General features: G+C 44.4%; 1 protein-coding gene across 1 annotated transcript in view; it reads right to left on the reverse strand.

Moving 5' to 3' along the window:
• LOC141055869 (uncharacterized) overlaps positions 1-25,067 on the reverse strand; it is a 112,320-nt gene that overhangs the window by 42,472 nt on the left and 44,781 nt on the right. The window contains 1 exon segment of the mRNA XM_073552586.1: positions 7,472-9,147. Within this exon segment, the coding sequence (XP_073408687.1) occupies positions 7,472-9,147 (1,676 nt within the window).

A 25,067-nucleotide genomic window follows, 5' to 3' on the forward strand; every position in this document is an offset into this window, starting at 1 on the left:
GGCCGCTGTGGATGAGAAAACTCATTAAGGGGTTTGGACAAGAAGAAAAGGAGAACGACTCCAGAGACGTCATCTATAAGGTACTTGGATGTAAATGTTATTTGTGCTACTGACTTATTCTCATGTTTTTATTTGTTAGGAACATTAAATGGGTTGTCCAGGTTTGTACGGAGTCTGCAGTCATTCTATGTGACTGCAGACTGCTGAATTCTCACAGTGCTCACTGAACGCTGTCAGGATTCTCTCGTGCCGGTAATTTACATACATGCGGTCACATGCTGACTAGACGTGTGTGGCCTCACTCAATGAAAATGAACGGAGCGAGGCCGGGCACGTCTTGTCGTAATGTGGCCAGAAGTATACAAATCACATACTTGTGCTGACATGACTGTACATCAGCAAGGGAGAATCCTAAAAGTGTGCAGTGCATTCGTTGTGAGAATTCAGAAGCTGCAATGTCAGGATTCAGCTCTGGAGGTTCCAGTAGTCATCACACGGACACTTCACTCATATGCGATTTTCATACTTGACAACGAGCTTCTCTTCCTACTTTCAGTTTTTTACTGAACTTTGAGAGCATTAGGGAGAGCAGCTTGTGGGTACATGGCTAAGTGTGCAAGTCGCATATGTACTGGGGGGGGGGTGCGCCGAACCAAATTCTTGCCCCGGGTGCCAGGAAGCCTAGATACGCCTCTGCATGCATGGCTGCTAGTGGCACTGGGTCACTAGTGTTTATGGATGATGTGACACAGGACAGAAGCAGCCAAATGAATTCTGAGGTATTCAGAGCCATACTGTGTGCTCAGATCCAGCCAAATGCAGTCAAACTGATTGGTCGTCGTTTCATACTACAGATGGACAATGACCCAAAACATAAAGCCAAAGCAACCCAGGAGTTTATTAAAGCAAAGAAGTGGAATATTCTTGAATGGCCAAGTCATTCACCTGATCTCAACCCAATTGAGCATGCATTTCACTTGTTAAAGCCTAAACTTTAGACAGAAAGGCCCACAAACAAACAGCAACTGAAAACCACCGCAGTGAAGACCTGGCAGAGCATCAAAAATGAGGAAACACAGCGTCTGGTGATGTCCATGAGTTCAAGACTTCAGGCAGTCATTGCCAACAAAGGGTTTTCAACCAAGTACTAGAAATGAACATTTTATTTACAATTATTTAATCTGTCCAATTACTTTTGGTCCCTTTTAAAACAGGGTGGCACATGTTAAGGAGCTGAAACTCCTAAACCCTTCATCCAATTTTAATGTGCATCTGAATTGTTTTGTTTAAAATTCATTGTGGTAATATCTAGAAGAAAAATTAGAAAAATGTTGTCTCTGTCCAAATATATATAGCCCTAACTGTATTATAATGTAGCCCCCTCACAGAATATAATGCAGCCCTCATAAAGTATAATGTAGCCCTCCTCATAGAATATAATGTAGCTCCCAAAGAATATAATGCAACCAGCATCATAGAGTATAATGCAGCCCCCCATAGGATATAATGTAGCCCCCATAGAGTATAATGCAACCCCCTCATAAGGTATCATGCTGCCCCCCTCATACGGGGTATCATACTGCCCACCTCATACAGGGTATCATGCTGCCCCCTCCTCTTATGGGGTATGTCATGCTGCCCCCCCCATACGGGGTATAATAATCATACAATCAGGACTCACTATATAGATTAAAAAAAAACAACTATACTCACCTCTCCTCCTCACTTCCACGCTGATTTCGACAGCGGCTCTGCTCCGATGTCAGGAGCTGCACTGCAGTCAGACCGGCACACAGCGGGGACGCAATGAAGTGACATCATCGTGCACCCACTGTGTGTCAGAGGAAGAGGGAAATCATGGGAAAGGGAGCGCCATGTGACGCTCTCTCTTCCATTATTGCGGCGCGCACTGGGGGGGAGCGTTGACACCTCGTCCACCTGTCTTTTGGCCCCATGGGCTGGGGACCCCTGTTGGGAGCGGGGGCCCTGGTCTGCGGGCCCTTATAGTGGGCAGTGTTAGCTGTGGGCGGTTCAGACTGGAGGGACTGGAACCATAGGATACGGGACGAGAGCAGAGTAGAACCGCAAGTTTCAAAGCGGGAACGGAGCAAAAATGCAAGGTGTGGAACAGGAACTGAGCAGAACTACAAGGTGCAAAATGGGAGCAGAGCAGAACCGCAAGGTGCAGAACGGGAGTGGAGCAGAGCAGTAGGTTGCAGTGCAAAGATCAGTGCAAAGCTGCAGGTTGTGGAGCAAAGAGCAGAGCCGCAGGTTGCAAAGCAAAGAACAGAGCAGAGCCGCAGGATGTGCAGCAAAGAGCAGAGCCTCAGGGTGTGGAGCAAAGAGCAGGGCAGAGCCACAGGGTGTGCAGTAAAGAGCAGAGCAGAGCCACAGGGTGCAGAGCAAAGATCAGAGCTGCAGGGTGCAGAGCAAAGAGTGGAGCAGAAGGAGTAGACACAAGGCTACACACAGCTGAGTAGGGAAGGAAACAGACAAGGACACGAACAGGTACAAGGAACGGACTTAGCACAGACAAGGATGGACACGGGAACAAGCTCAAGACACAGGATTCAGGCCTGAGTATGCAGCTTTCAGGGAGGCGGAACACAAGACACACAGAGCACAGAAATGGGTCTGGGTATGCAGCCCTCAGAGAGGTGGAAGACAAGACACACAGAGCACAGAAATGGGTCTGGGTATGCAGCCCACAGAGAGGTGAAAAACAGGACAGGACAGGACCTGGCAACTCAGCAGCAAAGTAAAGACTGACAGAGTTTGTTGCACAGGCCTCTCCCTATGGGTGGAGATGCCTTAAATACCTGATACTTCTTGGCAATAGAAAGGTGACATTAACCCCTTATTACCCCACTTGCCATCGCTACTGGGCAAGTGGGAAGAACCTGACAAAGCTCTAGAATAGGTGCATCTAATAGATGCGCCTTTTCTGTGCAGCTGCGGGCTGCTGTTTTTAGGCTGGGGGAGCCCATATTCATGGCCCCTTACCAGCCTGAGAATAGCAGCCCGCAACTGTTAGTTTTGCTGGGTTGGTTCAAAATATAAGGGGGACCCCATGTCGTTTTTTTTTCTTTCATTTTTCCCTGCTCGCGCTATTGCTGGCAGAGCAGGGAATATGACAGCCGCGTTCAGCACCATATGCAGAGGAACAGTGCTTACTGTAGCGCTACTTCCCCGGCGGCCGTCCGTGTGGTACTGATGCAGCACATGTGTGCCACATGGACACGGATATCTCCGATACCATGTTTTCCGGTACCGGAAATATCAGGATGTGTGAAACCGCCCTTAATGTGTATAAAATAAACTGATTTTTTTTAAAATTCTACTGCCCATAGTTGCTGGATTAACTACACCACTTTCTGCATTACCCTAGTTCTGACACTATTTTGCTGTAAAAGAATAAAAATACAGGCCACGTATTTTACAGTCTGGTATCTCCATCACAGGCCTCATCTATCTGTGGGCTACAAATTGTGGCATTTGAGGCCTCCCATTCAACTGTTTTTGCTGTGTGTTACCCTAGTTCTTGGCACTATTTTCCTGTAAAAAAATTAAAAATACAGTACATGCCACATTTTTTACAGTGTAGTATCTCCGTCACACACATCATCTACAGTATCTCTGCACTAGATGACAGCAAGCAGGGATTGTAGCAGGAGCAGAGACTGTACCTGTGTGAAGAGCAGAGAGGAGGTGGATGTTAATTCTCAGCCATTGTAATTACTGCATCTTCACGATACTTTTGCTGCAGTTATACTTATGCTGCAGGGAGACACGTGCCTGACCCGCAACCTGGTCTATCGACCAGTATAGCATTTATTCTAAGTTGTGTACTATATGCATGATGTATATGTAGATATTGATAAAACACACTATGCAGAAGGAAAAAATATGTCTTTCTTTGTTCAGAGCGCCATCCCTCAAGAGTTGTGATACTAAACATATATGCCTATCCTCCTTTTAGTTTCTGTAGCTCTGGTAAGTTAACGTTGCGCTATAATGGAGTATAGTTTGCATACTTTCCAATCCCCAGAATATTTTTACCCCTATCCCACACCTTATATATTAACTTTAGTTTAGGACATTTCAGGTCATTTTCGGGAGGAGTCCCTATATCTAGTAGCGATAATAGAAGCTTCCACTTGATTTCTTCTATAACTATGTGCCCTGAAATTCCACAATATTTGGGTGTAATCCATCCATGAAACTACCTTAGCTCCTTTCTAGCGTTAAGCAGGTCTGTGTATACCTGGATTGAAGCAGATCGTTTATGCTGTTTGTCAAGGAGCTCAACTACCTTAAGCAAATGAAAGATTTGAGCTGCTCTCTTTCTTATAGCCTGGATCCATGTTTTATTAGTAACCCTCTGAGAACGCATTTGAGTGCTTCCCATTGAAATGGTAAGGCAGTCTCATCATACTCATATATCTGAAGGAGTCTATAGTCTCACGAAGGTCTGAGACATACAGTGAGCATTTCAGCAGATTATAATTTAAGTCCCAACATCTGAAGCCTTGGAGAAGTTCAGTATAGTCAGATTATAGTATACAGGAGCATGATCTGACCATATAGCATGTCCTATCTGAGATGTAGGTAGCAATGTAAACAAGTGATGGCTAATTAAGAAAAGGGCTATACAGCTATGTGTATTGTGTATAGGAGAATAATACGTATACCGTATTTTTCGGACTATAAGACGCACTTTTTCCCCCCAAAAATTGAGGAAAATGGGGGGTGCGTCTTATAATGCGAACACAGGCTTACCGGGGGGGGTTGTGGCAGTAGTGTGGCGTGGCGGCGGCCTCCCGCGGCCATTTTCCTGAAGCCCCGGGAAGCAGAGTACTCACGCGGTCTCAGGAAGATGACCGCCGCCACCGAGAAACCCGTGATTCACCTGGCTCTGCTGCTTGCCTTGGACACCGAACCAGTGTCACCTCACCTGCGGAAGGGACCCTGCTCAGGTGCAAGCTGTACCGCCACCGCGCCTCAGCCTCACCGCACCTCTGCCGCCGTCACACCACTTCTGCAACCCCCCGTGGACCCCAGGCCGTGGCGTCGACACATTTCTGGGATCCAAAGGAAGGGACCCTGCTATGGTGCATTCCCCACAGCCCACACCGAACATCAGAATCACTGCACCGCCGACACCGGACCCCGGGACTGCAGCATTGCCCCACTTCTCTTATACTGAGGAAGGGACCATGCCTCCTGTGACCCTGCTGCACCACTGGCAGCCCTCAGGTAAGATATCTTAAATTCGGACAATAAGACGGACCCCCATCTTATAAAAATATTTTTTCTATTTTCCACCCCAAAAGTTGGGGTGCGTCTTATGAGCTGGTACGGCTTATAGTTGAAAAATATGGTATTCCTTTTTGGATGTACTATCCTCCATACATCGACCAGTTGGAGAGACTGAAACACATTTAGCAAAGCTTTTGTTTGTGATTTAGATTGGTAACTCCGACCCAGGGACGAGTCTAAAGAAGGATCCAAGACATAATTAAAGTCACCTCCCATGATGATAAGGTCTCCACAAGATATTTTAGTTTAAGTATTAACAGCATGTCTTAATTTGGCCACAATTAGGGAGATAGAAGTTTGTGAAAATCAAAATTTTGGAGTGTCACAGTGTTTCTAAAATAGTATGCGGCGGTGATTTGTGTCGGCCTATACTCAGCACCTTAGACTTCGAAACAGCATTTGTGCTGTGGCTCCAAGATGAATAATATCTATTATTAACTGAGGTATATGATTGTCCCTAAAGTGGGTCTCCTCAAGAGAGAGAAAATGTACATATTTGTGCTCTCTTCTCTGGAACCTTAAGTCCTCATGCAAGTTTTGAGTTGTGCCATATTATATGGAAAAAAGTGGGGAAGGAAAAAAGGATAGAAAGATTAAGAGCAAGGGGGAAGTATACAACCCCTGGCAAAAATTATGGAATCACCAGCCATGGAGGATGTTCATTCAGTTGTTTAATTTTGTAGAAAAAAGCAGATCACAGACATAGCACAAATCTAAAGTCATTTCAAGTGGCAACTTTCTGCCTTTAAGAAACACTAAAAGAAATCAAGAACAAAAATTTGGGAGTCAGTAATGGTTACTTTTTTAAACCAAGCATAGGGGAAAAATTATGGAATCACTCAATTGTGGTGTTGCTATCAGTTTGTCAAGAGTGGGAGAAGAGGGTTGCATTGACAATCCAACACAATGGGCAGCACTTTGAACATAACTCATGAAATAAAGTTATGTTAAAACCAAGAACACCATTGTTTTTCTTGTGAAATTCTCAATAAGTCTGATGTGTCACATGACCCTCTTCCCATTGAAAAAAGTAAAGTTGGATCCAAAATGGCCAACTTCAAAATGGCCACCATGGTCACCACCCATCTTGAAAAGTTTCCCCCCTCCCATATACTAATGTGCCACAAACAGGAAGTTGATATCACCAACCATTCCCATTTTATTTAGGTGTATCCATATAAATGGCCCACCCTGTACATCCAGATATGACAGTAATATAATGTGAACTCAACTTATATGCCGTTCTAAGATATGAACGGAGACAGTCTATATAGTGGGCGAGAGAAACATAAAACTCTATTTAGCTATATCTAATTATATGCTTAAAGAAATAAGTAATCGTTTCCAAACTGTCTCTCTCATCAGCGAAGACCAAATTTATTTCAGGAGCTCATATGATTATCAGGTTCCTTTCCAGTCTAAGTGTATCGTCATTAAGTTCTTGATCCATTGATTGCCTTCTGTGACGTGCTGGAACGCTCTGTTGCAATGGTATAGCAGGTGGCCAGTCAGATATATGGATTCTGGGAATGTCCAGAGCATCACAGAATGGTCTCATGTTGCTTGGATCTTTAAAAAGTAAACAGTGCCATTTTCCTAAAGGATGTCAAGTAGTGGTTTCAACACCCTTCCTTTAGCAAGTGTCATTCAGGATAGATCTGTGAACAATTGTATGCATTTTCCATTAGAATGAACATTGGCCATGACGGCTTCGTGTACAGTGCGCCTTGTCGATCTCCAGCGCCTTATCAATAGGGTTACCAAGGATATTATTGCATAATGTATATACTGTTGGCATAATCACTGGTGTATTGTTGCTTTCAGGTATACCCCTTATCTGGATATTATTGTGATTTTCTTGGTTATCAACCATATTAAACAGACTATTTGATGGCAGTGAAGATCCGCTGTTTGTTTATGAGCATTGTGATAGTCCACACCTTGTATGACATCATCTTCTAATCTCTGTATGAGTGTTTTTATTTTAATGAGGAATGACAAAGGGTTATTATCCTAGTAGTGGATAATCCCTTTAAGAAAATACAATTTTTGGTTAAAACATTTATGGAAAAGGCTTGGTGAGACCTTTCAGAAGTTTATTAAGACTTGTTTTCCGTGTAAAACATTTCCCACATCAAGAATATGAAAAAGCCTTCTTCCCTGTGTGAATTGTTTGCTGACTAAGAAGAGATGATTTGTTAAAACATTTCTCACATTCTGAACATTAAAAAGGCTTCTCCCCTGTGTGACTTCTCTGGTGGCTATCAAAATGTGCTTTACTGTGAAAACTTTTCCCACATTCTGAACCTGAAAAAGGCTTCTCCTCTGTGTGGGTTATCTGTTGGTTATCAAGATGCGCTTTATGGTTAAAACATTTCCCATATTCTGAACATGAAAAAGGCTTCACCACTGTGTGGGTACTCTGGTGCTTAAAAAGATATGATCTATGGTTAAAACATTTCCCACATTCTGAGCATGAAAAAGGCTTCTCCCCTGTGTGAATTCTCTGGTGTATAAGAACATCTGATTTCTGTTTAAAACATTTCCCACATTCTGAGCAGCAAAAAGGCTTCTCTCCTGTGTGAATTCTCTGGTGTATAACAACATTTGATTTTCGTCTAAAACATTTCCCACATTCTGAGCAGCAAAAAGGCTTCTCCCCAGTGTGAATTCTCTGGTGTATAACAACATCTGATTTCCGTTTAAAACATTTCCCACATTCTGAGCAGCAAAAAGGCTTCTCCCCTGTGTGAATTCTCTGGTGTATAACAACATCTGATTTCCGTTTAAAACATTTCCCACATTCTGAACATGAAAATGGCTTCTCTCCTGTGTGAATTACCTGGTGTAATACACATTCTGATTGCTGTTTAAAACTTTTCCCACATTCTGAACATGAAAAAGGCTTCTCCCCTGTGTGAGTTCTCTGGTGCTTAACCAAATCTGATTTATGGTTAAAACATTTCCCACATTCTGAACATGAAAAAGGCTTCTCCCCTGTGTGAATTCTCTGGTGTATAACAACATCTGATTTCCATTTAAAACATTTCCCACATTCTGAACATGAAAAAGGCTTCTCCCCTGTGTGAGTTCGCTGGTGGTTATCAAGATGCGCTTTCCTGTTAAAACATTTCCCACATTTTGAACATGAAAAAGGCTTCTCCCCTGTGTGGATTCTCTGGTGCATAACAACATCTGATTTCCGTTTAAAACATTTCCCACATTCTGAACATGAAAATGGCTTTTCTCCTGTGTGAGTTCGCTGGTGGTTATCAAGATGCTCTTTCCTGTTAAAACATTTCCCACATTGTGAACATGAAAAAGGCTTCTCTCCTGTGTGAGTTCGCTGATGGTTATCAAGATGCTCTTTCCTGTTAAAACATTTCCCACATTCTGAACATGAAAAAGGCTTCTCCCCTGAGTGAATTCTAAGGTGATTATCAAGATTCGCTTTCCTGTTAAAACATTTTCCACACTTGGAACAAGAAAATCTATTCTTCGCAGTGTGAATTTTTTTATGTTTAAGAAAAGACTTTTGGACAGTAAAACTATTTCCACATTCTGAAACTGAAAATGGCTCCTTTGCTTTAGGAGCAGTTTGTTTTTTAATGCTTATATTGTGACTTTGATTTTCCTTAGTAGTCGGTAATGAATCAGAAGACGGGACCTGTTTCAAAGGATAAGATGACAGATCTTTGCTGTGAAGGGATGATGATGATATATCTGGAGTAATGGCATTCACTTTAATTGTATCCTGTGGGATCTCAAGATCTTCTGATTTAAAAACTGAAGATGTCAGCTGTCCCTCTGATCTCCTGGAATAGTAATCTGCCAAGAATAAAACCAATATTTATTTTTTAATAAAATATCCTTACGTTTTATATTTTTCAACATTTCTACTTATACGGTCAGTAACAATAGCAAGTTATGTAAAAATATTGAATTATTCACCAAGACAATGACAATTCTCAGTCTAATAGATAACTTCATAGGATGAACCACAAGAGCGTGGTGTTTAACTGTTTGTTAATTCTGCCTCTCAAATATGGAATAAAATTCTACTCATCTCACAAAAAAACAAATCACCTACTCAGGTCCATCATCTGTCAGTGGAAAAATAGGTTCCCACAATATTAGTGGCCTAAAGGCTATTGAAAAGCAACATGGCTGCCATAAACCAATCCAGCAATATCAGCTCTTCCAAAGTCAAATCTCCCCCTCGCTTCTGAGCCTTGCAGTGTTCCCAAACCACATTTAGCATCCATGTGTTTGGCACTACTATAGTGAGAAGAACCCATTTCATTTACGGTGTTTGTGCCTCCCGAAGCATAATCTGGGTACTATATGTCGTGTAATAAAACAGCAAAAGTGCAATTTTCACTCTCCTACATCCACTGCCTGATAATATCCGGAAAGTGTCTGTGGAGTCAAAATATTCCCTACTTCTAAAGATTAATTTATTCAAGGTTATAATTTCAAAACTGGTGTCACTTTATGGGAATGTCTACTACTCTAGTTTTCTGCACTTTTTGTCACATTAGGTCTTCTGCACATGGTGTGTCCCATCTCCTCTGGAATCTGCTCCTGCAACGTCTGCCTCTGTCACCAGGAGCCGCTTTATTCATTCTGCAGGAAGCACTAGTAATGGAGGAGACATGGGACCCAGATGATTCAAGAGAATTTTGAAAATAATAATAGGTATGGTCCACTTGATTCCTATTATCCTTTGAGAAGAATTCCAAAGTTCTCACTACATAAAGTGACACATGTCAGATTTGAAAAATGGGCCCTGAATAGGAACACAAAACTGGCTGCGTGAAGTGGTTAAATCAGAGTATTTTGGACAGTAACTACTTTAGTCAAAAACTGAGTATAGACAACAAAACATCTACTGAAATGATCAAACAAAACAGTCTTCTTCAATAAAAATGAGTAACAAGTGGAGAAACCTCTGGGGTAATTAGAGTATGGGGCTTGGTGGCTCTTGGCAATCTAAACTATGGTAGGGGGCCAATATTTTCTGTCAGAGGAATTTCAAGAAGAAATATTAGACATTTTAAGAGAACTTTTATAATAGTGCAGAGCTAAGGTGTCAGATCTCGGGCATTCGGCAGAGGAAATGGAAACCTTTTTTTAAAGAGACCAGGGAATTGTAGACTCACATAAGTGAGGCAGGATGATCCCACCACAATCAAACTATTATACAGAATGAACCTGTAAAAAAAAACAGACTTTTTTATTCTATGTTGCATCTTTAACAACAACATATATATGAAGGGAAGAACTACAACACTAAACCAGAGTTGCACCTATTTATGGTGGACTAATGGCGTTACTGTGAGTTCTGACCAGAAAAGTCGAGAAAGTATTAGTGTTCCTCATTTCAGGAGAGATTGTGCAGTAATCTGAATCCTTTAGGATTGAAAACAGAATGGAATTTATGATGTGGAGTGAATCCATGAAACCAGGGCTGCAGCCATGCCAACATATCTTCTGCAGGCGTGAATAAATGTATATTACAGCCCTGAACCACGCATAGAATAGAGATATATCATGGCACAGGTGTAATGTTTTTTATGTAGTTTATCACAATCCTCCTTGAAGTTAGTTCAAAAAGAAAATGAAAAGTCAGGATAAAGGGAAACTCTGTTGTTATTGTACAGAAATTCACACTTGGCCTCACTGCACATTCAATGTTGTCGATCAGAAAAGTGAAGTTTGGCCAGAAAGACTGGACCTGGTCTTGTAGGGACCATATGAGAACATTCAGCAGCACAGAAGGGAGAGAAGGGAGATTCATCCACAAAGATATCAGGGATCTAGGAAGCCAACATCATTACCCTCCGCTTTCTCTTACAGGCCCATCATAATATTTTTCTTCAAGTGATTTTCTAACTTGTCAGCACATTCTACGTACATTGTCGTTTGGCTTTGTAGTTTACAGATCTGGGCAGGTAACAATTAGCATCTTTTTATTTCAGTTGGTAGTTGGATCTAAGTTCTATAGAAAAGGGCTTTCAATGCCTAAAGTCATTTGAACATGGAGTAAATCTGTAGTTATGTCGATAGTATAACAGTACCCGTGTTGTTTCGTTTACAAGTAGTTCAAAAATTTAAGAATTTGGGCATCATAATTACTCGGATTTTGGTTAAAGACCTTGGGGACAATATATATCCCCTGGAGGATATGATGAGAAAAAAGTTTGAGATATGGTCTCGACTCCCCCTATCTATAGCGGGCAGAATTGAATTAAAATGATAATCCTCCTAAAGTGTTTATATATGTTGGAACATACATCAATTAAAGTCCCTAAGGGTTTCGTTAAGAAAATGCATAGCTTGATGGCAGCGTTTATATTGGGCTCATCTAGACCTAATGTAAGTATTGGTTCCCTACAGAGGCCCAAAAATCAGGGTGGATATGCAGTGCCCGACCTTTTTTGCTATTTTCTAGCTGACCAACTACGCTACTTAAAACATTGGTTAATCCATGATAGACTTAATAACGCAGATGCTCATCTCATTTATTTTCTGGGGGGGGGGGGGGGGGCACACACAATGGGCAATATTGGAGGGTTTATACAGACCACCTCAGGGCATGTGGGGGAGATTTTATGAAATCCCATCTCCACTATGCGTTCAAAGACGCAGATGGCAGACCTGCGTATACGCACACATGAACACAATGAACACATGCGGAATCACCGAGCGTACAAAATGGGGAAGCGCTTTGGGCGGAGCTGCGTCCAAAGCGCTGCCGATTCCTGAATGTGGAAACATACCCTAAGAGGGAATGGTCCACTGTGTCAAAGGCAGATGCCAGGTCCAAGAGAGGGAGGAAGACAAACTCACGTCACTTTCATTTGGCATTAGTAGGTCGTTGGTGACTAGTCAGGGCAGTTTCAGTGGAATGGTGCGGTGTGAAGCCAGATTGTAAGCGGTTAAATAGGGAGCAAGAGGAGAGGTGGAAGGACAGTTTAAAATAGATGTGTTATTCCAGTAGTTTGGAGGCATAGGGGAAAAATGATATGGGGTGATAGCTAGACACAGAGGATGGGTTAAGGGTGGGCTTTTTGAAAATGGGTGTGATCAATGTATGTTTCAATCAGGAGGGAAAACACCAGTTGTTAGTGAAAGGTTGAGGAGGTGAGTTAGGCTTGGGATGAAGACTGAGGTAAGGTTCGGAATGAGGTGGGACGTTATTGTGTCAAGTTCACAGGTGGTGACACCAAGTCTTCAAATGAGATGAGAGGAGAGGGAGGGGGAGCTGGTCGACGGAGGAAAGAATTAAAAGTGCTGAATAGCTGTTTAGGTTTGAGAGACAGGTATGATATGAGGGATGAGAAGTCGGTTTGTTTTGCTGCAGTGAGCAATTTTGCAGCCCTTACTTTGGCAGCCATACAGTGATCCACTTTGTAGATGTGGGCGAGAAAGAACATGTGCTCCAGTAGATGGCAAGCGCTGCATCAAGTGGCCTCTGCTCCTCTTCCTCCACCTTAACATCACACACAGTACCTTCCTCATTGGTGGCACCACAATTACCCTTGTTTTTCCTCACGTCACAATTCTCCAACTGCCCAACTGTCGGAAACCACAGATGGCTGAGTCTGCAGATTTGTTCACACATTGCATGCCATGGGCATCGGAAGTGTACTCGCACTGATGGTCAAATATTTCTCAGTTTGATCCAAAGCCAGACGAAGTTGGGTCCGAGCAGAAACCAAACCCTTGTCAACAGACGTTAACCCTGTTGTGTGAAGGTAACCCATTCATGACGAAACTCAGATACTTGAGGCACCCGTGGACTGTACTGTATTATAAGGGCAGGAAGAGGGTGACTCAGCGAGGAGTAGGAGAACAGAGAAAATGACAAAGTAGTAGATCACACTTGTGGTAAAGCCAGAGGCATGCAGCTGAGTAGCTCAGCAGAGGAAGACGAGGAGGTTACGTAGACACAGAGTTATGCATCCACGACAACCAATGCATCCTGAGCCACAATTCTGGCAGTTGACAGCAGCGTTCGCGGTTCTGCATTGGCCTAGCTTGGGTCATTTTTTCAGACCGGCAAAAATCTAAAAAAAATCACGTTATTTGTTAACTTTTTAAAAACGACATAATAGAGTTAAAAAATTGTAGCTACTTACCGATAACGGTATTTCTCTGATCCTATGATGGCACCACGGAGAGAGAGGGATCCGCCCTCAGGGACAGGAAACCTACAGATGAAAAAGGCGGTACCTCTCTCCCACATCAGTTGGTTTACAGAGCATTACACAGAACTTTCAGCTTCAACTCAAATGGTTATAAAAAATCCAACATTAATTAAATTAAGCTTAATAGAGGCACTGCGTGGCTAAATACTAAAGCTAATTAACTCACTCTAATGTGCACACCTGTGTGTGAAAGGGAGGGGGATGTACGGGTGCTGTCATGGGATCAGAGAAATACAGTTATCGGTAAGAAACTACGATTTTCTCTTTCCCCCATGACGGCACCACGGAGAGAATTACAAAGATTGTACATCTAGGAAGGGACTACCGCCTCCAGAAACCTTTTCCCAAAGGTGAGATCTGAAGAGGAGGTCAAGTCTAGACGGTATTGTCTGAAAAATGTAGAGGGGGAAGACCAAGTGGCAGCTCTACATATCTGATCTATTGAAGCGCCGGCTTTCTCCGCCCAGATGACGCCACTGCCCTGGTTGAATGGGCTCTTCCGTCCTCTGGGATGGCCGCCCCGCAGGAGGAGTAGGATAGGGTGATCGCCTCTCTTATCCATCTCACCAGTGTTGCCTTCGATGCTTTTTGGCCCTTCCGTGGTCCCTGAAAGCAGACAAACAGAGCGCTATCCTTCCTAAACTCCCTTGTGGTTATCAAGTATTGGACCAGGCACCTTTTTACGTCTAAAGCGTGCAGTACCTCCTCTGTTTTGTTCTTGGTATTGGGACAGAAGGAGGGTAAGGCGATCTCCTGGGTCCTATGAAACTGTGACGGAACCTTGGGGAGATAGGCCGGGTCGGTTTTGAGAATTACCCTATCATCGAGTACTTGAGTGAACGGTGAGTGGGTAGATAAAGCTTGAATATCACTAATGTGACGGGCAGAAGTTAAGGCTATGAGGAGGGAGGTCTTAAGGGACAATATTTTCAAGGGAGCCTCCGCTAGGGGTTTGAAGGGAGTTTTGGTTTGTAAGTTCAACACTAGGTTTAGATCCTAAGGGGGGTGGTATGTAGGGGGATCGGCCTAGATCTACTTGCGGCTCTCATGAATCTCCTATCCCATCGATTTCCGGCTAAGTCATGGTTATACAAAGCTCCCAAGGCCGCCACCTGCACTTTCAAGGTGCTTGTAGCTAGCACCTTTTCCAACCCCTTCTGTAGGAATTCCAGAATTTTGTCTATTGGGATTTCTCCCGTTGGGTCAGAACCTGACACTGACATGAATTTTTTCCATACTTTCCCATATGCCTTAGTGGTTACTGGCTTTCTACTTTGTAGTAGCGTGGTTACCAAGTTTGACGAGAAGCCCCTATTGCTTAGGACTTCCCTCTCAAAAGCCAAGCTGTCATGTGTAAGTTTTTTATATGGGGTGATACACTGGTCCCTGGGATAGAAGGTCTGGGGTTTCTGGTAGAACCCAAGGGTCTGTGACGGACATTCTTCTCAGCCAGGGGACCATATTCTCCGGGGCCAGAAGGGCGCTATTACCACTATCGTCCCTTTGTCCCCCCCGTATTCTCCTCAGTACTAAGGGGATGAGAGATATTGGTGGGAAAGTGTAAGCCAGATGATACTCCCAGAGTATCGTGAAGGTGTCTAGAGCTACTGGGCCCCCCGGAGATCTATTGAGCAGAAGGTTTCCAACATCCGGTTCTGACTGTTCGCAAATAAGTCTATTTCTGGCCGGCCCCAGAGATTCACAGTCTGGTTGAAGACTGACTGGCTTAGCTCCCACTCCCCCTGTTTTAGGCGTGTTCTGCTTAAGAAGTCCGCTGTTCGGTTTTCTGAACCTTTTATGTGGAGGGCTGTCAGGGATTCCAGATTGTGTTCCGCTAGGTGAAAGATGGATTTTATTACCTCCATCAGCGCTCGAGATCTGTTGTCCCCCCTGGTGATTTAGATATACTACCACTACCTGCTTGTCTGAGAAGACCCTTGTGTGTTGGGAGCGAAGTGAATCTAGAAAATGAATGAGAGCTAGCTTCACTGCCAGCAACTCCTTCATGTTTGAGGAAGCTGACTCTCTTTCTTGAGCCCAGAGCCCTTGCACCACCTGGCTGCCTAGATGTGCACCCCACCTCCAGGGACTTGCGTCTGTGGTTAGGATCTTTGTCACTGGTAACGCCCAAGGAACCCCCTTGGTTAGATTGGCTGGATCTGTCCACCAAGTTAAGGAGTGTATTGTGTTTGGTGAGATGTCTAATCTCCCGTGTAGGCAAATGTCTGCGTTTAATATTTCCCACTGTAAGTCTCGCATGTAGCTTTGTGCCCACTGTACTGCTGACATGCAGGCTGTCATTGACCCCAATAGAGACATTGCCTTTCTCAGGGCAGTGACTGGGGAAGCTATCATTTGTGACACCATCAGTGTCATCTTTTGAATCTTCGTCTGCGGAAGATAACATTTCTGTTTGGTTGAGTCCAGTATTATCCCCAAGTACTCCTGTACCTGACTTGGTACAAGTCTGGATTTGGGCAAATTCAGCATCCATCCTAGACTCACTAGAGATCCCATGACCATGTCCAATTGTTGTTTGCAGTGGTGAAAGGGGACGCCTACCACTAAGAGATCGTCCAGGTATGGTATTATTAGGATGTTTTGCTCTCTTATGTGGGCCATTACTTCTGACATTTTCTTTGTAAATACTCTTGGAGCAATAGCTAGCCCAAAGGGCTCTGAACTGATAATGTTTTATCTCCCCCTGGATCGTCACCGCTACCCTGAGGTATTTCCTGTGGTCTCTGTGAATAGGTACATGGTAATATGCGGCTCTCAAGTCTAATACAGCCATGAAGCACGATGGGGGAAGCATTTTTACACAAGATTTTATTGTCTCTATCTTGAAATGCTGAATCTCCAGGAACTTGTTCAATCTTTTTAGATTTATGATTGCCCTGTATGTTCCGTCTGGCTTTTTGCGGAGAAAGAGAGGGGAGTAGAAGTCTTTGCCTCTGTCCTGGTAGGGGACTTCTTGTAGTACCTCCTTCTCCCTTAGATCCGAGATCTCTTGTTGCAGAGCCAGCTGCTCGTGTGATGTCTTTTGGGGCGTTATCACAAAAAAATAGTTTGGGAGGGTATTGAATTTTAGCCTCAGACCTTCCTTTATTATGCTCAGTATCCACAGGCTCGCGGATATTTATTCCCAGGCCTGGAGAAAGTAGGACAATCTTCCCCCGACCCGGGGAGCACCTTCATTGTGGCTTTTTATGGTCGGGGGGCTTGTTAAACATAAAGCCTTTGTTTTTATTTCTTTTATCCTCCCATCCTTCTTTGTTCCCTTTTGGGGGTCTTCGCCGCATAAATCTTCTGTTCTGAAAAGGTAGTTTGTACGACTGATTAGGGAAACCGGGAAAGGACTTTTTCTTGTCCCCTGCCTTCTCCAAGATGTCGACTAGCGTTGGGCCAAATGAAAACTCTCCCTCACATGGGATTGCGCACAATTTGGTTTTAGTCTGCAAGTCTCCCGGCCAGCATTTTAGCCATAAGGCGCGTCTCGCGGCATTTGAGAAGGAGGCTGCTCTGGCCGCCAACCTAGTCGAGTCTACTGACGCATCCGTCAGGAAGGCCGCTTCTCCATTCATTACGGAAACTGATCTTTGCATTGTTTCCCTTGGGACTTTTCCTTTTATTTGGGAATCTAAGTGATCCAACCAGACCATTTGGGCGTGTGCCGTGCACGTGGCTGCTATGGCTGGCTTTAGTCCCCCTCCTGCCGCTTCCTAAGCGTTCTTTAAAAAGGTTTCTGCTTTTTTATCCATTGGGTCTTTCAGAGTACCCATGTCTTCGAAGGGCAGGGCAAATTTTTTAGAAGCTTTTGCAACAGCTACGTCTAATTTAGGTGCTTTACTCCATAGGGAGCAGGCCGGATCGTCAAAGTGGTATTTTCTCTTGGGTGTTAGGAGGGCTTTCTTGTCTGGCTTTTTCCATTATCGTTTAATTAGGGAGTGGATTTTCTCATTTACCGGAAAAGCCCTCCGTTTTTTTGTTCTAGTCCACTGAACATTAACTCTTCCTCCGTTTTCTTAGGGCGTTCGTCTAACAACCCCATAGTTTTCCTCACGGCCTTTACCAGGGCATCCGTTTCTTCAATAGGGAAGCAGCTGCGTCCCCCTTCTGAGGAGGATTATGAGGACTGGGAGGACGATGAATTACTTGAGTCAGATAATTCACTTCCTGACTCACTAATACTGGACTCTGGAGATCTATGCCTGGGCCTACGGTTTTTCTTTGAGGTCTTCGACCTGGGTCCTTATCAGTGTTTTGAGGTCTGAAGCAAACCTCGGGGATTCCTCCTATATTGTCTGCTCTATGCATGCCGCACAGAGCTTTTTCTCCCAAATAGGGGGTAGCTCCTCCATGCATATAGCACGTACCATATGTTTGGATTTGGCTGTGCATTTACACCCCTGAAAAAGAAAAAATTAATAATCTCACATTAGCGAGCGGGCATTCACGGAGATCACTCACCCTCCTTGTGGAACGAGAGATACCGTCTCAGGCGTAGGGATTATTTCCACTGCTGAATCCACTTCTGGCTGTGCCGCAATGTTGGAGCTTTGGCTGCGCCGTGATCCTGCATGATCGCTGCTGCTGTGCTGCTGGGAAGAGTCGCGCTGTCGCTGTAAATGCTGTCGCTGTTCTTGCGTCTGCCGCGGCCGCATCTCCTTCTCTTTCTGTGGCTTTCCACTCATGGTGATCGCTTCTTTCCCCTTTAGTGGGGTTTTAAATATGACTTTCTTTTTTTTTTTTTTTTAATTCGGCGCTGCCCTCTATCCAGCGGTACCTGCGTCCCCGCCGGAAGTGGCCACCCAGGCATGTGCACTGCGGATTTCTCAGCAGTGCACTGCGCCTATCTTCTTCAAGGAAGCTGCTCCCACGCGCGCACGCACCATGCCGCCCGGTGCCGGCGTCCTGCGCCCTCCGCTCAGCGTCTGCGGCGGCCCTGTCTCCCGCGGCTCCCAGTGGCCGCCGCCACCCTCCACCGCCCCGAGGTCCTGCAGAGGCCTGTATCTCGCGGCTCCCAGTGGCCTCCTCCACCCCCCCCCCCGGTCGCTCTGAGGTCCGGCAGAGGCCCTGTACCTTGCGGCTCTCGGTGGCCGCCGCCACCCTCCACAGGCTGCTCCGGGTCCGACGCTCGGCGGAGGGCTCTCCTTTAGTGACCTCCACCACTATACTTGTAGGAGGCAGCACCTCCTTTTTTTTTTTTTTTCCTTCTGGGATCAGCAGACTTCTCCTTATCTTCACTGCCTCTCCCCACTCACCCTCAAGGCCCGCCGACCCCGGTGGTGGTGCTTCAGGGGAAGCCAGCACAAGGCCTCGACCCAGCCGAGGCAGGGAGCCCCACTGCCTATTACCGGACTGGTTCGGTCGCCGGCATCCCGCGTCGACTGCAGGTATGTGCTGTAGGTTCCCAGTCAGGGACAGGAAACCAACTGATGTGGGAGAGAGGTACCGCCTTTTTCATCTGTAGGTTTCCTGTCCCTGAGGGCGGATCCCTCTCTCTCCGTGGGTCCGTCATGGGGGAAAGAGAAAATAATGAAAATTTGAGTACTACATGCATCAACTGACATATGCACGATCAATATGCGTTTAATCTGGGAATGTCACTGTGCTAAAATGCAGACTAGTGGGTGTTGTCAATTACCGTCCAGTGCGTCCACCCCATCAACCACATCTTCTGATTCTTCCTCCTCCCTCACAGTGGCAAGTGTTGTCACACAGGTCTCCTGCCGCAGAACCTCCACTAGTTTACCTCTACAGTTGGGGTGCCTGAGACCCTGTGAGCTGATACGGAAGTGGATATGCCTGCTGTTTTTGAACATATCCACAATAGCATCTCCGCCTGTGCCTCTCTTAGTCCAGCAGCTTGTCGTGTACACCCTACTCCACCCTGTGTCAGCACATCAGCGAGCCCTCGATTGTGCAGTTGTGCTCACGTAAAAGATTCTTTCCTCCTACACATGGCAAAGCTAACAGCTTGAACTTCACCATCTTCAATCTACTAATAATAATAACCGTTATTTATATACCACAAACATATTCCGCATAGCTTTACAAGTTAACAGTTCGTATAAAAGTCAAAAGTTACAAAGATAAGATAATCAAACAATTAAAGCAAAAATAATGATGACCCTGCTCTTCAGCGCTTACAATCTACATTGAGGTGGGGGGGACAAAGTACAGGTGCTTATTTACAATGATGGCGCAACCATCTTGAAGAAATGGGCGGTAGATAAAGGCTGCATGAGCCTTTTGGGTACGGTTGAGTTTGATGGTAAAATACAGTGGGGAAAAAAAGTATTTAGTCAGTCAGCAATAGTGCAAGTTCCACCACTTAAAAAGATGAGAGGCGTCTGTAATTTACATCATAGGTAGACCTCAACTATGGGAGACAAACTGAGAAAAAAAAATCCAGAAAATCACATTGTCTGTTTTTTTTTCATTTTATTTGCATATTATGGTGGAAAATAAGTATTTGGTCAGAAACAAAATTTCATCTCAATACTTTGTGATGTATCCTTTGTTGGCAATGACAGAGGTCAAACGTTTTCTGTAAGTCTTCACAAGGTTGCCACACACTGTTGTTGGTATGTTGGCCCATTCCTCCATGCAGATCTCCTCTAGAGCAGTGATGTTTTTGGCTTTTCGCTTGGCAAAACGGACTTTCAACTCCCTCCAAAGGTTTTCTATAGGGTTGAGATCTGGAGACTGGCTAGGCCACTCCAGGACCTTGAAATGCTTCTTACGAAGCCACTCCTTCGTTGCCCTGGCGGTGTGCTTTGGATCATTGTCATGTTGAAAGACCCAGCCACGTTTCATCTTCAATGCCCTTGCTGATGGAAGGAGGTTTGCACTCAAAATCTCACGATACATGGCCCCATTCATTCTTTCATGTACCCGGATCAGTCGTCCTGGCCCCTTTGCAGAGAAACAGCCCCAAAGCATGATGTTTCCACCACCATGCTTTACAGTAGGTATGGTGTTTGATGGATGCAACTCAGTATTCTTTTTCCTCCAAACACGACAAGTTGTGTTTCTACCAAACAGTTCCAGTTTGGTTTCATCAGACCATAGGACATTCTCCCAAAACTCCTCTGGATCATCCAAATGCTCTCTAGCAAACTTCAGATGGGCCCGGACATGTACAGGCTTAAGCAGTGGGACACGTCTGGCACTGCAGGATCTGAGTCCATGGTGGCGTAGTGTGTTACTTATGGTAGGCCTTGTTACATTGGTCCCAGCTCTCTGCAGTTCATTCACTAGGTCCCCCCGCGTGGTTCTGGGATTTTTGCTCACCGTTCTTGTGATCATTCTGACCCCACGGGGTGGGATTTTGCGTGGAGCACCAGATCGAGGGAGATTATCAGTGGTCTTGTATGTCTTCCATTTTCTAATTATTGCTCCCACAGTTGATTTCTTCACTCCAAGCTGGTTGGCTATTGCAGATTCAGTCTTCCCAGCCTGGTGCAGGGCTACAATTTTGTTTCTGGTGTCCTTTGACAGCTCTTTGGTCTTCACCATAGTGGAGTTTGGAGTCAGACTGTTTGAGGGTGTGCACAGGTGTCTTTTTATACTGATAACAAGTTTAAACAGGTGCCATTACTACAGGTAATGAGTGGAGGAAAGAGGAGACTCTTAAAGAAGAAGTTACAGGTCTGTGAGAGCCAGAAATCTTGATTGCTTGTTTCTGACCAAATACTTATTTTCCACCATAATATGCAAATAAAATGAAAAAAAAAACAGACAATGTGATTTTCTGGATTTTTTTTTCTCAGTTTGTCTCCCATAGTTGAGGTCTACCTATGATGTAAATTACAGACGCCTCTCATCTTTTTAAGTGGTGGAACTTGCACTATTGCTGACTGACTAAATACTTTTTTGCCCCACTGTATGTTCAGAGAAGAAGAGAATAGGATATAGATTATATATATCTTTGATAAGGGAACGTGATAGACAGATGTGGTTTTACTCCTAATTTCATGGGGACAAAGAGTAAGAGGTGAGTTATCTAGGTAGGAGATTGTCCATCTCAGACCAAAGTCCTGAGGTGTTACTGTCTTTGTGTGTCTCAGAGGTTGAAAGTTGTGAGAGGCCATGAGGAGTGGCTAGAGATAGAAGCTGGGATGCAGTTGGGGAGGTGGGACTGTTGAAGTCTCCCAGGATAAGTGTTGGCAATTATCAGGACATGAAGTGTGGCAGCAAGGCATAAAAGTGGTCAAGGAAGTGGGTGGGTGAGCTTGGGGGCTGGTATATATGACTGCTACTCTGAGGGAGAGGGGATGGAACACGCTGATAGTATGAACCTCAAAAGAAGAATGGCGTCCAATTGTCCTGTATTTATTTGGTTAAAAACAGGATTGTTATTGGCAAGGAGAGTGTCGGGTTATATTGGCGTTAGCAGTGATCGTACGATGGGATATACACATAGGCCATGTGTTCTAATCTGGAGGTGGATAAGCCATATGCTCACTATTACTTTTCAGAGGACTAATTATTGTGAACTGCCTGCGGACTCCTCGGATGATTGTCACCCAGTCATGTCATTGTCTGGACGATAGGGGTCAGCTGAGAGCAATTCACTACAAAGATCACAGCGCTTATTTTTGTATGACTCATGGCCTGTGATCTCTGATTATTGCATGGTCACTCCAATCTGTTGGCCAAAGAAATGCAGCCTTTCTGCCTTGTGGATACCGATGGTTTCCAAAAGCTGATGACCGTCTCTGTCCCCCAGCACCAGTTGCCCAGTCACCATTACTTCTCTAAAAAGATGTGCCTGCACTACAGCAACAAGTCGCAGACAACATGACCCGTTCCCTGAAAATTTCTATGTCTTCCAGCGTGCATTTCAACACTGACACCTGGACAGGCATGGATAGGGGAGTTACATCTCGATGACTGAAAAAAACTAGGAGGAAAAAGACAGGGCAATAGGGTTTTATCCAAAGGAAATAAATCTGTTTAATTAAGCTTGTACTAACCTCATTTAGTTGCGTATAAACAACATTTCAATCACTTATACATCCATCTGCTGCAGGTCCAATATGTCTTCAGACCGGGAAAACACAGATAAGGAGGGTTTGAGGATATCCCATATAATAAATCCAAATCCAGACAGAAAGTATATGTGGCTATTCTTCATTTAGTCTACGCATTTTGACGTGCTACAGACTACTTCATCAAGACAAGAAAAAGGTTTTTCTTGTCCTGATGAAGTCTTTGAAACGCGTAGACCAATTAAAGACTAACCGCATGTACTTTCTTTCTGGATTTGGATTTATTATATGGGATACCAGCAAGGCTGATTATCCACAAACCCTCCTTATCTGTCTTACCTCGATGACTCGGCACTGGGTGACTCTAGTGGCTGTCAGGGCAGTCGGGGAAGGGGCTGTTACACAAGTCTTGCAAACCCCAAGGCTTGCAGGGAGCTTGGGGACGGAGAAATAAACCACTACACACAATAAGATGAAGAACTAAACTAATAGGCAACAGGGGTTGGAGAACTAAACTACTAAAGAGCTACGATTGCAGAAGGAAAAAAATACACCTCAAAACATGGAGAACTAAACTAATAGGCAACAGTGGTTGGAGAACTAAAGTACTAAACAGCTTGGTTTGGAGAACTAAACTAGTACACATCAGGGGATGGATAACTAAAGCAGTAGACACCAAGGTGTCACTAGAAACCAAGTCTTGGAAATCTAGGTTTTGTCCTGATGAAGAGGTTCTGCATGACCACGAAACGCATTGACTTTTAAAAATCATCACAATAAATCTTTCCAAGTACAATTTGTTTGGATCCTTCATAAGCAGCGCTTTGTATGACACCTCATTCCCGTCTTCAACATCCAGTAATGTAAGCTGTCAGTTGACTTTGGATAGGATGTCACGTTGTTGGTACACTAGTGCTTTCAGGAACACCTACGCCACCTACACCTTGAAAACCAAGCCTAATCCCCCTTCCTCCACAACCTCGCTTTTTCCCTGGTCATGTTGCTCAGATAGTGTTCTAAGAGCACAGTATTAGCAACTAAAAATTAGATTTTTATCTCTTCACGAACTCTGCACACATCAGAATTTCACTGGCACAAAATGAGATGGTGAAATATGGCGTGAGGAATCACTTTACTCACAGAAGAAAGAATTGTTTCAGTGTGAATGAGGCCTGATCCAAAAAATTTCAAAGCAAGATGTCCCCTACTGTATGATGTCAGAAACTGAGATAATTTTTTGGGGCCTGTGGATGAGTTCAAAACCCTAACCATGACACACAAACCATCCACAACCTGTGTCCTCCATACATCTGTGACCTCGTCTCCCTGTACCTACCTGCACGCAACCTCCGATCCTCACAAGATCTCCTTCTCTACACCCCTCTTATCTCATCTTCCCACAATCGTATACAAGATTTCTCCCGCACATCACCCCTACTCTGGAACTCTCTTCCACAAGATATCAGACTCTCGCCTACCATGGAAACTTTCAAAAAGAACCTGAAGACCTACCTCTTCTGACAAGCCTACAAGCTGCAGTAACCACCGATCGACCAAGCCACTGCACGACCAGCTCTAGCCTCACCCATCCCTTGTAGATTGTGAGCCCTCGTGGACAGGGTCCTCTCTCCTCCTGTACCCGTTGTGACTAGTGATGAGCGAGAATACTCGTTGCTTTGGTTTTCCCGAGCATGCTCGGGTGTCCTCCGAGTATTTTGGCGTGCTCAGAGATTTAGTTTTCGTCATCTTATCTGCATGATTTGTGACTGGTAGATAAGCTTGAATACATGTGTGGAATGCCTGTTTGTTAGGGAATTCCCACATGTATTCAGCCTGTCTACAAGTTGCAAATCATGCTGATAAGACGACGAAAACTAAATCTCCGAGCACGCCAAAATACTTGAAGGACACCCGAGCAACGAGTATACTTGCTCATCACTAGTCGTGACTTGTATTGTTAAAGACTACTGTATTTGTTTTTATTATGTATACCCCTCCTCACATGTAAAGTGCCATGGAATAAATGGCGCTATAATAATAATAATGCAGCCTTTATAACATTCACTAGATGCTACAAACAATTTCTATGTGAGATATCCCCTACTGTATTACGTTAGTAACTGAAGAATTTTTTTTTGATCCTGTCGATGTGGCCTGTATAACATTGACTAGATACTCAAAACAATATCAAACTGAGATCTCCCCTTCTATATCACGTTAGTAACTTAAAAAAATATTTAATTTTTAGTGTGAATGAGGTCTGTATAATCTAGAAGGTTGTCCGTGGTATTGGAATGCCCTCTGTTCTACAGATCCTGCTGGTAAGGTGCAGGTTTGCCGGAGAAATATGGCCAAGGCCAACGTGTCATTACATGAACTGATGAGGAAAAGGGGCATGACGGTGGCAGGAATGGGAACGTACAACAGGATCAATAGCAGGGTGGCTATGTGAGGTATGAGATCCAGGATCCAGCCTAAAACCATTACTCGTTTACCTAACAACAATTACCAGAGAGCGCTTGATGCTCGTCAGAAG

The sequence above is a fragment of the Dendrobates tinctorius genome, unplaced genomic scaffold (assembly GCF_039654945.1).
Source record: "Dendrobates tinctorius isolate UK_male_01 unplaced genomic scaffold, ASM3965494v1 ptg000192l, whole genome shotgun sequence".
NCBI lineage: Eukaryota > Metazoa > Chordata > Amphibia > Anura > Dendrobatidae > Dendrobates > Dendrobates tinctorius.